Source organism: Colletotrichum siamense, assembly GCF_013390195.1.
Source record: "Colletotrichum siamense strain Cg363 chromosome Unknown KSG_Cg363_contig04, whole genome shotgun sequence".
NCBI lineage: Eukaryota > Fungi > Ascomycota > Sordariomycetes > Glomerellales > Glomerellaceae > Colletotrichum > Colletotrichum siamense.
The window spans coordinates 6269826-6284400 of record NW_023501017.1 but is presented as its reverse complement, the minus strand read 5'-3'; the positions used below and the strand labels follow the sequence as shown (position 1 = coordinate 6284400).

Genomic DNA, 14575 nt, shown 5'->3' with positions numbered 1-14575 from the left:
TACGCCATCTACGAAAACGCAAAATCTCACCCCAGGGATCGACGTTGGGGGTGGACGTTTAGCAGCACCGGTGGGATGCCTGCCACAAGAGAGGGGTCCTGGCTTGCATCAGAGGCATAGACGCAACGGGTGAGAAACAACGTAGATCTTAGTGCAGCGGTTGCTCGGGTGCGCAGAGTTGCGTAGCCGGCTTTGTCGCTGGAATGGGGAGAGATGGGCTAGTGACATCCGTGGCTTGCGAAGCGAACTTCAGTCACGGAATCACACCCCATGAACCGAACTTTTGGCACCCGACCGGCCCGGCAAATGATGCACTCGTCGAGTTCGGAAATTATTGCGGGAATTCGGGATATTATTACGCATGAGAAATGTTGGTGGAGTTTCATAGAATAGACACGGAAACACGGCATTTAGATAGGCACGCAGGATAGACACACGCACGAACCACGGTGAGGTGAGCTTGGCAACGCATATCTGACACATCTGCGTCGGGATGATCTCAACCTCAGCATTTGCCCCTCACACTGGTGGGATCCCATTGGGATCTATGATGCAAAACTTGCAGATCTTCAGGAACATGATGCAGGTTCCTACCGACCCTGCGGATAGGTCCCAAGACCGCGGTCTCAGTGAAGATCACGCACAAGGGGTCCTCAATGAACACCCCTCGTTTTGGGGTTACATTGAATGTGAGTAGTGTGTGATGCCTATTCTTAGACGGCCAATTTGAACCAAAGTCCACGATGCCGCCTTCTCGAAGATGCAATTACGTCTAGCAGCTGCGTGAATAACACGCGAATATCCATGGATTTCCGAGGATGAGATAGATGTCGCAGGTGAGATGTAGTCTAGAATAGCCCAGGACTACTAGGTCCATTCTTCCAAATTGGCACGCATTCAACTTCACGAGGGGAATTTGAAAAGAATAGTGGATGTGATGAGTAGTAAATTTGAGCCAAAGACCGTCAAGCGTCTCAAACAGTTCTATGATACTGGTTGAAGTGATGGCTAAGGTAAATTACGTTGGAAGAGAAACAAGAATATACAGGAATTCGTAGAAATAACCTGAGAAGGTTTATACTAGGTATTAAAACAGAATGGTATCAAATATTCTTCGTGAATAGGCTCATAATCCCTTGGTCGCTTTTGCAAACCTCATCAATCAGACGCTATGACATGATGCCCTCCCTCCCAACTGCCTCCGCTAATTATGCTGACAAAAGAAACAAGAGAGCGAATGCACTCATGGCAAAGACCATGGACTTATTAGAGGGGATCATGTGTCCCGCTCCGCTGTTGAAGCCGTTGGGGTTGAACTCGTTGGAGTCGCTGGTAGTGGTGACCGTGGCGGTCTCTTTCTCAGTTGCTGTCGTCTTGTCGGTCTCAGTCTTGGTGACCGTGACAGGCAGCACAATAGTGCCTCCGTTGATGGTTAACCTTTCGGCTCCAGGAACGGCGGCGGCAGTAATGTCTGGCAGACAAGGGCCGTTGGCGCAGGTCTTGGTGACCAGGCGAGTAGTAGTCAGACCGGGCTCGGTGATGACCTCCTCGACAGTGACAGTGACCACGGCATCAGTCTCCTGAGGAACGGTGAGGACCGCAGTGACTGGTGTGGGGCCGTCGGTGCAAACTGCCTGAGTGGTGGTGAAGCCTTGGGGCAGGTCGTCACCGTATCCGTGGCATTGGGTGATGGAGCCAGAGCAAGTTTGTGTGATGGTGTAAGTCTCTGCCCTCAGACCTTCAGAACATTCCGGAGCGAAGGTTGGGTAGACGGTTGTGTAGACTGCAGTGAAACCCTCATCGTCTGCTCCCGTACCTGTGGGCTGCTGTTGCTGTTGTTCAGGGAGGATATATATCGAAATGGGCTCTACTCTGGTGACGGTAAGGGCGTCTAGTGTTGTCGTCGTAGAGCAGTCCACTTGTCTGTACTGGACCCGGCCGGCAGCAGCACCGGCAGCAAGGGTAAGGAGGAATGTGAAAGTGTTTTGAGGAGACATGTTGAATATGTTGTGTCGCAGCCCAGTGTCGCAAAGTGTGAGTGAGATCGAAATCGAAGCCTCATGAAGGAATGCAGACAAACTCTATATCAGGACATCGCATATGGAGCCGGAGAGATATCGTATGCTTCTTCTAGCGTTTGGCCAAGCCTTCGTCAACTGTGACGTCCATCTCCGGACGTCATGTCACAAGGGCGTCAACTCAAAAGTCCACAAACCAACGTCGGGCAGACGCCCAAGCTACCTCCGGAGCGGAAGGGGCCATCACGACAAAGCCAAGGGGGGTTCAGTATGAGCACAATTTGGGAATACAGAGTCCGAATGCAACCCGGCCAAGACCAAGGGTCCGCGATCGTGATCCCGTATGTCTGGGGGGTGTACCATACCCGGCCTGGGCCAGCGCCTCTCTCCGGGTGCGGTCAGCTCTGTTGGTCATCGGGTAAGGTTGCCCAACTGTCCCGGGCCGTCTTGTCCTCTCGCGTTAACCGGATCCGATCAAGTCAGATCTAGCAATAGTCAAGAAGCTGTCAGTGCGCCGTGGGAACGGTGAGATTGAGTTCAAGGGTCTGGACTCGCAGGGGGGTGTCTTAGAATTTCGACCAACCACGGCGGCCTCGCCGGGCACCAGCAGCCCAACTGTCACCGAGATCTTCATTCCCGTCTTTAGTTGACGTGCTAATTGTCTAGCTCACTAGGTGTGACCCACGCCCAGGACCCCAAGCTCGCAGCCTCATTTTGAACCTCATCCTGCTGTGTTGCTTTCGGTTTGTGGCGGCGATAGCTTGGATAGGCACTGGTGCTGCGGAGGGTGCGGAGGCGGAGGAGAGGAAGAGAAGAGACGGCGGGAGAGGGCGGATGACAGGAAACGCCACATTCTCCAACCATCAACGGCCTCTTTACACGAACGCCTCCCGAGCCAAAAGCTGGACGCATTTGGAGCGATTATCTTCAGCTCCTCGAACCGACCTTTCCTGCGACTGCGTTTACGTGTCCCAAGCTCCTTGCATCAACGCTTCCGGCCGAAAGCTCAACTGTTCGTCCTAACATGAAAGAGGTGAAGGGCATCCTGATCTAAGAGCGGGAGCATAATCCGTAGCACAAGCTATCTCCGTGATTGGACATCCGTATCCACTCTCAAGGCAGCTCTTGGTGATTGGACGCTAATGTTGTCACCCCAACGGACTCAACCGTCATCCGCGGGCGCGCGATCTGGGATCGGAAATGCCAACTCAACATCACTCAGCATGCCATGGATACGAAGCGTTCGGTCTCTGGTGACGCTACAAGGAACAACAATGAGATTGTTAACTTGCAGATCGCAAATTACTCATCAATATAGTCGAAGATTCCGCACTTTGGGCACCCGATGCGGTTCTAGCCATCTCTCGGTTGACGGACTTGTCTTAGATTACAAGACCCCGCGACAAGGTCTAGCAAACAATCACGCACCTATGGCCGGAAAGAGCAGAAAATGGCCAGAACCAGTCGTAGTGGAGGCGAGATGAAGTCAGAAAGCACCCATTCAACCCGCTTTCGAGATGACCTCCTGAATCTTTCCCGTACCTTGCTCGAGGAAAATTCGGCCCGGGGGATGATTTCGCCACGGTTTACCCTTGCGTTGCTTCTCTCTCGTCGCCTTTTGCCTCCCTGGATTTCTTCTTTTACCCTTCTTCATCGTGTCCCGGGAGGTGCTCTTCTTGTAGTCCAGGGCAGAATCTTGCTGTCACTGAGAGACATTGTGACAACTTGGCACGCAACCCGGGCTGAACACAGGTCCTCCAGTTTCCGCAAAGGAGCGACATTCCTCACCCACCAAGCCCATTCCGCTCGCCAGGCACGCCGCAGTCTCACAGCAACGGACACAAGGCACCTTTTATCTTTTCGTTAAAACAATCGAAGCGTCGTCAATACCGACTGACCCTAACCTTAATACCCATTTGTTTCACGGGCGTTCAATACTCTTGTCGTTCGCCAATCCCTCCCTCTCCCCCGTTGGAACAAACGGCGCCTCCCGTCTTCTCTTCACGAGATGCCAGTGCCTGTTCAGTAACGATCAGGCCCATCATCATATGACCTGAAGTCTCAACCTCCGAATAGTATCATCGACCTAATCAATAAATACTCAAGACGCAAGTCGAAGCAAGAGAAGAAGCCTGCTCCCGCACGGCTTCCAGACCTGGTGTCTTGGACGGTCTCGAGACTCTGTCGTCGTGCTGGATATCACGCATTATTAATAGTAATCTTTCAGCATGAAGCTCTTCACAACCTTGGGCCTGTTGGCCTCCGCTGGGCAGTACTGGCTTGCGTCAGGACTGCCTCAGTTCCCCGACAACCCCATGTGCACAGCTGGCATCACATCCGTCGAAGTCCAGCCCGTACAGTTTATCGTGCGCCGCCCGATCTACATCAGCGCGTTCCTACCGGCCAACACAGTCTTGATCCTCGACGACGGACTTACACTCACAGTCACCAATGCGCCGTTGACGCTCATCACCGAAATCGACAAGCTGGGCACTCTGACCTCCGAAGTGACCAGGTAAGTTCATCTTCTTCAACCTGGACACTTACATGACACTAACTTGCTGTGCCAGAATCATCGAGGGAATCTCATCTCTCCCCAACGCATACGTCACGATCACAAGAGGTGGCCAGTCGGGAACAGAGGCAAGCACCATCACCGTGCTTCCCTCTGGTCCGGATGGCGTTGGCACTTACCTCGTCTTCACCCCCTTTGCGCTTACCGACGCGACGACCGGAGCTGGTATTCTGCCAACACCCACGGTCGGAAGCCCTGCGGCAACAATCGTCGGCTCTCCCGAGGATGCCAGTCGTCTCCTGACCGAAGCCCTGAACAGCTTGGGTAACTTTGTCCCGCCGGTAACAAACGACCCCGGCGCGACCCCGGCCAGCCCGGCTTCAGTCCCGGTGACGCTTTTGCCCACCGGAGGAGCTCTGCCTGCTGCGTTTTTCACCACCGTCAATGTTGGTGGTGCCGATGGGGTGCCTCGGAACCTGACTGTTACCTCTGGAACCGAGGGCACAGTTTTCGCGCAGACCTTTGACAGATTCTCGGTCACCGTGACTGGTCCCGACAATGTCATTACCGTTCTCGGAAACGCTGGAGTCTCGCCTTCAGCCATCACCTTGGCCGGAAACCGAGCTGCAGCGGCGGCCTCTGGAGTCAGTGGTGACGTCTTGCAGATCATCCAGACCCCTGGAGGTGAGGCAAACTTCCTGGAGCAACTTCTCACGACCACAGTAGGTGCTCAAGGGATCGAGGGAACCAACACATTCACAATTGTTCCTACTGGAACCGGAAGCGTTGGTGCTGTAGTTGTCCAGACTCCTCTGGCAGGTTCCGCAGGCATTTTTGCCGGACCGCTCAGGACCATCACGGCCGGTGGAAACACCGGTTCTGATGCAGTGACATTTACGGTTCCTCCTCAAGGAACAGACCAAACTGGCACCGTTGTCGTCCAGCCAGCGCAGATTGCTTTCACAGGCCCCTTCACGACCATCACCTCAGGAGGCGTCTCTGGCTCCGTGCCCCTTTCTCTGACCATTTTGCCTTCAACGAGCCCCTCGCTGGGTACCGTCATTGTGCAAACTCCTCTGGCTGCGAGCCCTGTCAACTTCATCACAAGAAACGCGCTCGCCATTGCCGGTCTCGGAGCCACCATCACTCTGCCATTGGGCGGTTCTTCTGCTACTGGCCCTGCAACGGTCATCATCGCAGCAGGTTTGGGAGGTGACGATCCGGCCACGACCGCGCCGGCTGCTCTGGCTGCGTCCATTGTTACGATTCGCGGTGCCTTCAACGGCACTACTCCCCAGACCTTGACCTTGGCCCCAGCTGGTGATAACTCGCTTGCGACTGTTGTTGAGCAGTTGCCTGTTGGCTTCTCTACAAACAACCAGGCGAACCCTACAGCCCCGGCTGCTCCGGCTGCAACCGGTGTCAACACCGCCGGCCAACCTAACGCCCCTGTGCCAACAGCAGGACCTTCAGTCAACCCAATTCCCAACCAAATTCTTCCTGCTGCCATCACCAGCGGATACAGCGGCTCTGTGCCTACTACAGTCACATTGCCGCCTTCCGGAGCTCAGACGGCCAGCCAAGTTGTGGTTCTCACCCCCTTTTCCAACGACTTTGTTGCCACCAACATCCTGCAGCAGCCGACGACCATCACTCAAGGAGCATCGGTCACTGTCGCGACGACCGTCACTCTCCAGCCGGGTACCATTCAGCCAGGAGCAGCAGTTCCCACTGCTCCTACTGTTCTTGTGCTGACGCCGCTACCATCTGGTGCTGCAGCAGCAACTCCTGTAGTCAACCCGGCTCAGTTGACTACGGTCTCTGGAGTCATCAATGGTAACAGCCCCCTGACTGTTACCATTCCTCCAGCAAACTCCGTTGATCCTGGCACTGTCGTTGTTCTTCAACCTGCTCAAACCGCCGGTGTCGCCCCCGGTGTTACTCCTGGTGTTGTTCCCGGCGTCACTCCCGGTGTCGTTCCTGGTGTTACACCTGGAGTCGTTCCCGGTGTGACTCCTGGTGTCGCTCCCGATGTTACTCCTGGTGGTGCTGGGACTCCCGGAGGTGGAGCAACTCCTGGAGCAGGCCAAGATACTGTTCTTGCTGAACCCTTCCTACCGGGGGCGTTCACGACCATCCAGTCCGGATTCAGCGGCGCAACTCCCACCACCTTCACTGTTCCCCCTGTTGCCCCAAACAGCATTGGTACAGTTGTCGTCTTGACCCCTACTAACGCAGCAGGTGCCGGTCCCTCACTGCCCGCCGGTGTACCTTTCGTGACGGTCACGAGCCCCTTCGCAGGAGAGACTCCTCAGACTAATGTATTGCTCCCATCTGGTACTAACCCCACAGGAACTGTTCTCGTTGAAGTCCCAGCTGCTCAGTTTACGCCACCCGCTTCAGGTATTAGCCTGCCCGCCGGTGTGCCATTCGTGACTGTGACAACTCCCTTTGCCGGAGAGACTCCCGAGACCAACATCTTGCTTCCCTCTGGCACCGGCAGCGTTGGAACCGTTCTGGTTCAGGTGCCATCTGCCCAGTTCACGCCAGCTGCGCAAGTCACAGCTCCCACCGCAGGTGTTGTCCCGACGCCGGGTGGCCCTCTGCTCCCTGGCATCACCATCGGAGGACAGACTATCGTCATCCCCGGAATCACCATTGGCGGCCCCATTGCTCTGCCTACTGGTCTTAACTTGGGATCTTTCCTCACCCTGACTCAGGCCGGGTCAGACCCAAACACCGTAGTCTTCCTTCCCACGGGCACCAACCCGGGTCTTGTTGTCATTCAGACACCGACTGTCGCGCCGACTGCTATTCCTGGCGCTGGTGTTTTCACGACCCTCTTCCAGGGGTACACCGGCTCAACGCCCACCACCACGACTCTGCCGCCGACGGGAACCAACACCCTCGGCGTTGTCTTGGTTCAGACTCCCCTGGTGAACGTCCTCGATACCACGACGGTTGGTTTCACTGGCACGGCACCCAACACGATCACCGTGCAGCCCTCTTCGGGTGGCTCTGGTATCGTGGTTGTTGAAACTCCTTTCGTCAACCCCTTGCAATCCACCCCGGCCGTCCCAGCTCAGATCTTTACGAGTATCACCCAGGGCTTTACCGGATCTGTGCCGACTACAATTACGCTCCAGCCTACTGGAACCAACACAATTGGTACCGTGGTTGTTCAGACCCCCATCTTCCCTGGAGGTGGAGTTCAGGTCACCACGCCGGCAGACCCGGCCGCATCGGACCCGGGCGATCCTCTCATTGACATCATCGCCACCTCGACTGTCGGTCTTCCAGGCTTGCTGGCCCCGACGACGACTACGATTCTGCCTAGCGGAACCAACCCCGGCTCCGTCATTGTTCAGACTCCGGTGTCACTTACCGGCTCTCCAGGACCTAACCAGCCTCAGTCCTTCGTCACCCTCGCGACGGGTTATACTGGAACTGTCCCTCTGACGACCACCATTCTTCCCGCAGGCACCAACTCGGTTGGCACTGTTCTGATCCAGACACCTACTCAAGGTGGAGGAGGCGGCGGTGGCGGCGGCGGAGGTGGTGTCCCTACTGTTGGTGTTACTCCTGATCCTGCTCTTACACAAGCTCTCACGACCATCACGGCTGGATTCTCTGGTTCCGTGCCGACCACCATCACATTCTCGGCCACTGGTGCTCAGACTGCTGGTATTGTTGTCGTCCAGACTCCAACCACTGGTCCTTTCGCATCTCCCTCCGTCCAACCGGCCGACTTCGTCACGTTCTTCACTGGATATACTGGATCCGTGACTGCCATCTCCACGATCTTGCCTACTGGCACTGCTTCTGTTGGCACCGTCTTGATCCAGACTCCTACTGCTGGTGCTGTTGCGACCTCGCCTCCGGCTGTTCCGACTGGTTTTGTTCTCACTACTGCTGGCTACACCGGCTTGGTTCCCACAACTATCACGATCCAGCCATCGGGCACCAACCCCGGCACCGTCTTGGTTCAAGCACCTACAGTCGACCCAGCGACTTTGGTCCCGACTGGATTTGTTCTCACCACTGCTGGCTACACCGGTTCAGTCCCGACTACTATCACAATCCAGCCGTCGGGCACCAACCCAGGAACTGTGTTGGTTCAGACACCTACCATCGAACCCGCAACGCTGGTTCCGACTGGATTCGTCCTTACTACTACCGGGTACACCGGCTTAGTCCCAACCACTATCACCATTCAGCCCTCTGGCACGAACCCAGGCACCGTCCTGGTCCAGACTCCAACTGTTCTGCCAGCCTCGGTCCCCTCAGGTTTCGTCCTCACAACGACTGGTTACACTGGTCTTGTGCCGACAACGGTGACTGTCGAGCCCTCAGGAACCAACCCAGGTTCTGTCATTGTCCAGACCCCGACTGTCATTGTCGACCCTGCTCAGATTCCAACCGGCTTCGTGGTATCAACGACCGGCTACACTGGATCTGTCCCAACCACCGTCACTATTCAGCCGTCGGGAACCAACCCCGGCACTGTCCTCATCCAGACACCTACAGTTGAGCCTCAGATCATCCCAAGTGGATTTGTCGTAGCCACCACTGGGTATACTGGCTCTGTGCCGACAACGGTCACCATCCTCCCGACTGGTACTCAGTCCATTGGAACTGTCCTGATCCAGACTCCAACTGCTATTGCCAGTCAGACCGGAGGCAGCGGTGCCGGTGGTGGTCCCATCGAGCCCGTCTTCTTGAGCAGCGGCTACGCTGGATCTGTCACGTCAACTCTGACCTTGACTCCTTCGAACGTCGGAGACCCGACAACCTTGGTCGTGCTCACACCCAGCGACGCTGCTGGTGTCGCGCCATCTCCCACAGTCACCGTCGAGCCAATTCTCTTCATCACTTTGACCATCGGGTACCCTGGTCCTACAATTGCCACTCTGACCTTGTTCCCCAGCAGCGGCAACCCGATCGGAACTGTTCTGATCCAGACCCCCTTACCGTCTGGACAGAGCAACACCATCACTGCCACTGGTTTCACCACGCAGACTCTGCCCTTCACGGGATCAGTGCCGACCACCATCACTATCCCCCCGGCTGCCACGGATCCCAATGGCATCGCGACGGTCATTGTGCAGGACCCGATCGCTTCGTACGTCACTGTTTCAAGCGGGTACTTCGGTTCTGGTATTGCGACGACGACTGTCGCCCCCGCAAACCCAGGAGACCCAGGCACCGTCATCATCCAGACACCTCTTCCGGCTTCATTCTTCACCACCACTGTCGGATACACTGGCCTGGTTCCTACTACGACGACACTGCTGCCGTCTGGAACCGACACCGTTGGCGCTGTCATCATTCAAGTCCCTACATCTACTCCTGCGCCGACCGCCGACCCTGCCATCTCCTACATCACGGTGTCTACCGGGTACTCGGGAGTGGGAACTCAGACCACCACAATCCTTCCCACGGGAACCGAGACTGTTGGCCTGGTTCTTATTCAGACTCCCACGGCTGACGGCGGCGATACCGCCACCGCACCTGGAGTTACTCCCACGGCCCCTGATGTCACTGCTACCCCTGGAATTAGCTTCATCACGACGACTACGCTATGGGATTCAACGGGCACATCTACGGAAACCACGTTCCCTACCGGCACGCAGGCTGTGGGCAACGTCATCGTCTTTGCTCCTCGATTTGCCAGATTCATCACAACGACTGTTGGCTGGACTGCAAGTGGCCTGTCTACGACCACCAGCCCTACGACAAGTGCAAGCGAGGTCATCGGCATGGTCATCATTTATACCCCCGAACCCACCGCCGCTCCTACGTCCGCTCCCGACCCATCCATTGGCGCATCCGTCACTCCCGCCGCGTCTCCGAGCGTGGAATTTGCTACTCTTACTAGCACCTACTCAGGATCGGTGCCCACCACATTCACGCTCGCTCCTAGCGGCACTGACACCGTGGGTACTCTTGTGGTCTTGGTGCCAAGCTCCACGGCAAGCCCTGATGCATCTGGAGGAGATCCTGTCTTTGCGACTCTTACGAGCACGTACGCAGGCTCCATTCTTTCAACTTCAACGATTGTGCCGACGGGAACCAACTCCCAGGGCACTCTTGTTGTCCTGGTTCCGAGTAGCGCTGCCTCTCCTGGTGCGACTGGCTCACCTGGAGCATTGTTCGAGACCATTACGTCTACCTATGGAGGTTCCATCACCTCCATCGAGACTCAGCTGCCTTCCGGCTCCGATCCAACCGGAACTGTCATTGTCTACGTTCCAAGCGATGTCTTAGCTTCGCCGACAATTACACCTGGCCCTGCCTTGACGACTGTCACCTCCGCTTACCCCGGATCCGTCATCTCGACTGCCATTGCTTCACCCGCCAACCCTGGCGACCCAGGCACTGTCATTGTCTACATCCCGACGAGCGTGGTTTCAGACACAGGTGCCTTTACAACTGTGCTTTCGACTTACACCGGCTTGGTACCTGCGACGACGACTGTTCTCCCCGCCAACATCAACGAACCGGCTACCGTCATTGTGCTTATTCCGAGCGCGACCCCCACAGTCAGCGTCCCGGAGGCCACCAGCGGTGGTTCTGGTGGCGGTGCTGGACTTCCCGCACTCTCTACAAGCCTTTACGATGGATCGGTGACTCTGACTACAACTATTCCGGGAGTATCAGGTCTCTCAGACCAGACTCTGGTACTTGTTCCCAGCATTACACCCACGGCGACATTGCCGGGCGGTGGCGCTGGTGGTCTGCCAGGACTTATCACCAGCCTTTACGATGGTTCCATCACCCTCACGACTACCATTCCCGGGGTTTCAGGAGCTCCTGACGAGACCCTGGTTCTCATTCCCAGCATCACGCCTACGGCGACTTTGCCGGATGATGGTGCTAGTGTCTTGCCTAATCTCATCACCAGTCTTTACGATGGCTTCGTCACTCTTACAACTACGCTGCCTGGAGTCTCGGGTCTCCCAGACCAAACTGTGATCCTTATCCCAAGTATCACGCCGACGGTGAGCCTTCCGGGTGGCGGAGCTGGTGGAGTTCCAGGATTGGTGACCAGTTTCTACGATGGCTCGGTTACTCTCACCACTATCATCCCTGGAGTGACGGGTCTTCCTGATGAGACTCTTGTCCTCATTCCGAGTGTCACGCCGACTGCCAGCCTCCCTGACGACGGAGCCAGTGAATTGCCTGCTCTCATTACTAGTTTCTATGATGGCTCAGTCACACTGACTACCACGATACCTGGTGTCTCCGGTCTTCCAGAGACAGTCGTCCTCATTCCGAATGTTACACCAGCGGCAAGCATCCCGGGATTGTCTACCAGCTTTTACGACGGTTCGGTCACCCTTACGACCACAGTCCCTGGCGTGTCTGGTCTTCCTGACCAGACTCTTGTCTTGGTGCCAAGCATCACGGCCGACCCAGCTGCTACTGGCGGTGCCGGAGGCTTGCCTGCGCTGGCCACCAGTTTCTATGATGGTTTGGTTACCCTTACCACAACAATCCCTGGCGTGTCGGGATTGCCCGACCAGACCCTCGTTCTTGTTCCTGGCGTTACGCCCCAGCCATCTCTACCGGGCACGACTCTGGCCCCTGGAGTATACACGAGCACTTACGATGGATCAATCACGTTCGCTTTGACGATTCCTCCCTATACTATTGGATTACCTGGCGCGACCATCATCTTCGTTCCTAGCCTTCCAGGTGTTCCCACGGCGACACCTACGGCTTTGGGCCAAGGGCTCGTGACCAGCTTGTACGATGGTTCCATTACTTTCACCTCGACTCTTCCTGGTGTTTCTGGCCTGCCCGACGAAACAATCGTCTACATCCCAAGCGTATCAGGGCTTCCCACTGCAGCTCCAACCGCCTCAGCCCCGGGAATCATTACAAGCTTGTACGATGGGTCCGTCACTTTCACGTCAACCCTCCCTGGTGTGTCGGGTCTGCCCGATGAAACCGTCGTTTTCATTCCAAGTGCCCCAGGTCTCCCTACATCGCTTCCAACAGCCTTGGGCCAGGGCTTGGTGACGAGCTTCTACGATGGTTCTGTCACTTTGACATCAACGATTCCTGGTGTCTCGGGTCAGCCAGATGAGACTATCGTCTTCGTCCCTACCATCACAGGCCAGCCAACAGCAGCCCCAACAGGTCCAATCACCAGTTTCTATGATGGCTCCGTCACCTTTACGTCCACAATCCCGGGTGCATCCGGACTGCCTGATGATACCATTGTTTACATCCCAAGTGCTGGAGCTCTTCCCAGCTCTGACTTGGGGGGTCTTCCCACATCTGCGCCTACCGCTCTCGAGGCGGGCTTATACACAAGCACGTACGGCGGCTCCATTACTTTCACTTCGACTCTGCCCGAAGTTTCTGGACTGCCTGGAGCGACCATTATCTTTGTTCCTAGCATTACGGCTCCAGCAGTGCCCTCGGTTACGCCTGGCGGCTTAGTGACAAGTCTCTATGATGGCTCGATTACCTTCACATCTACCATCCCTGGCGTATCTGGTTTGCCCGATGAGACTGTCGTGTTCCTTCCGACCGTCACTAGCCCCGTGGACCCTACCAGCGCGGCTGGAGGTGTTGGAGGCTTGGTCACGAGCCTCTACGACGGCTCAATCACCTTCACCTCAACCATTCCTGGTGTCTCTGGCCTACCAGACGATACGATCATCTTCCTACCGTCCCTTACGGCTCCAGTCGTTCCTACCAGTGTTGCTGGAGGCTTGGTTACGAGTTTCTATGATGGTTCAATCACTTTGACTACCACCATTCCGGGCGCTTCTGGATTCCCAGATGAGACTCTTGTGCTTGTACCTTCGATTACGGACCCTGCCCTCGGAGCAGTGCTCACCAGCTTATACGATGGGTCGATTACGCTTACGACCACTCTTCCTGGCGTATCTGGCTTGCCAGATCAAACCGTCGTCTTGGTCCCTTCGATTACAGCTCCGGCTGTCCCGACAAGTGCTATCGGCGGACTAGTCACTAGCTTGTACGATGGGTCGATTACCCTTACGACTACTATCCCCGGAGTCTCTGGCCTGCCAGACCAGACTGTTGTGCTGGTGCCTTCAATCACCGACCCTGCCCTCCCCACGAGTGCAGTCGGCGGATTGGCGACGAGCCTGTACGACGGATCGGTCACACTCACAACGACGATCCCAGGGGTTTCTGGCTTGCCAGACCAAACCCTTGTCCTCACCCCCAGTGTCACTGGCGCGCCGGCTTTGCCCAATTTCTTTACAAGCACCTATGACGGCTCCATTACATTCACGTCCACGGTTCCGGGTGTTTCGGGCCTGCCGGACGACACCATTGTGTTCGTCCCTGGCATTACCGCTGCTCCATCATTGCCCAATCTCCTCACCAGTACTTATGGCGGTTCTGTTACCCTCACATCCGTCATTCCAGGAGCCTCGGGCGCGCCAGATGAGACCATTGTGCTGGTTCCTGATCTGACCGATTCGCTGGCGTTGCCAAACATTCTCACAAGCACTTATGATGGATCTATCACTGTCACATCCGTCATTCCCGGTGTCACTGGGTTGCCTGATGAGACGATCGTCCTCGTACCTAGTGCTGTGCCAAGTCTGCCAGCTGGTGGCCTTCTTACCAGCACTTACGACGGCTCTATCACGCTCACTTCTGTCATCCCTGGAGTCACCGGTCTGCCCGACGAAACGATCATCCTAGTGCCGAGCGCGACCCCTACGCTGGGTGGTCTTATCACCAGCACCTACGACGGCTCTGTCACCCTTACCTCTGTCATTCCAGGTGCTTCAGGCCTCCCAGATCAGACAGTCATTCTCGTGCCCAGTGTCGATCCAACTTTGCCGGCTGGCGGCTTGCTCACAAGCACTTACGGAGGCTCAGTCATCTCGACAACTACACTCCCGGTTGGAACCGATGGTCTGCCTGGTGCTACCGTTGTCCTGGTCCCCAGCATCACGGGTGCTCCAGCACTTCCGAATGTTTTCACGAGTCTTTACGATGGACAGAGTACTTTCACTTCCATCCTACCTGCAGGAACTGCTGGCGA

General features: G+C 56.1%; 2 protein-coding genes across 2 annotated transcripts in view; one reads left to right on the top strand and one right to left on the bottom strand.

Annotated features, from left to right (window-relative positions):
- Window positions 1–1208: 1208 nt before the first annotated feature.
- Window positions 1209–1997, bottom strand: CGCS363_v007623 (uncharacterized protein; the record flags this gene model as incomplete). The annotated part of the gene is made up of 1 exon (XM_036639472.1): window positions 1209–1997. The coding sequence occupies one exon, from the start codon at window positions 1995–1997 to the stop codon at window positions 1209–1211; it is 789 nt and encodes a 262-aa protein (XP_036496823.1).
- Window positions 1998–4246: 2249 nt separating this feature from the next.
- CGCS363_v007622 (putative cell agglutination protein) overlaps window positions 4247–14575 on the top strand; it is a gene marked incomplete at both ends in the record, with an annotated part of 29536 nt that continues 19207 nt past the window's right edge. The window contains 2 exons of the mRNA XM_036639471.1: window positions 4247–4533; window positions 4589–14535. Of these exons, the coding sequence (XP_036496824.1) occupies window positions 4247–4533; window positions 4589–14535 (10234 nt within the window). The remainder of the gene's footprint in view (window positions 4534–4588; window positions 14536–14575) is intronic.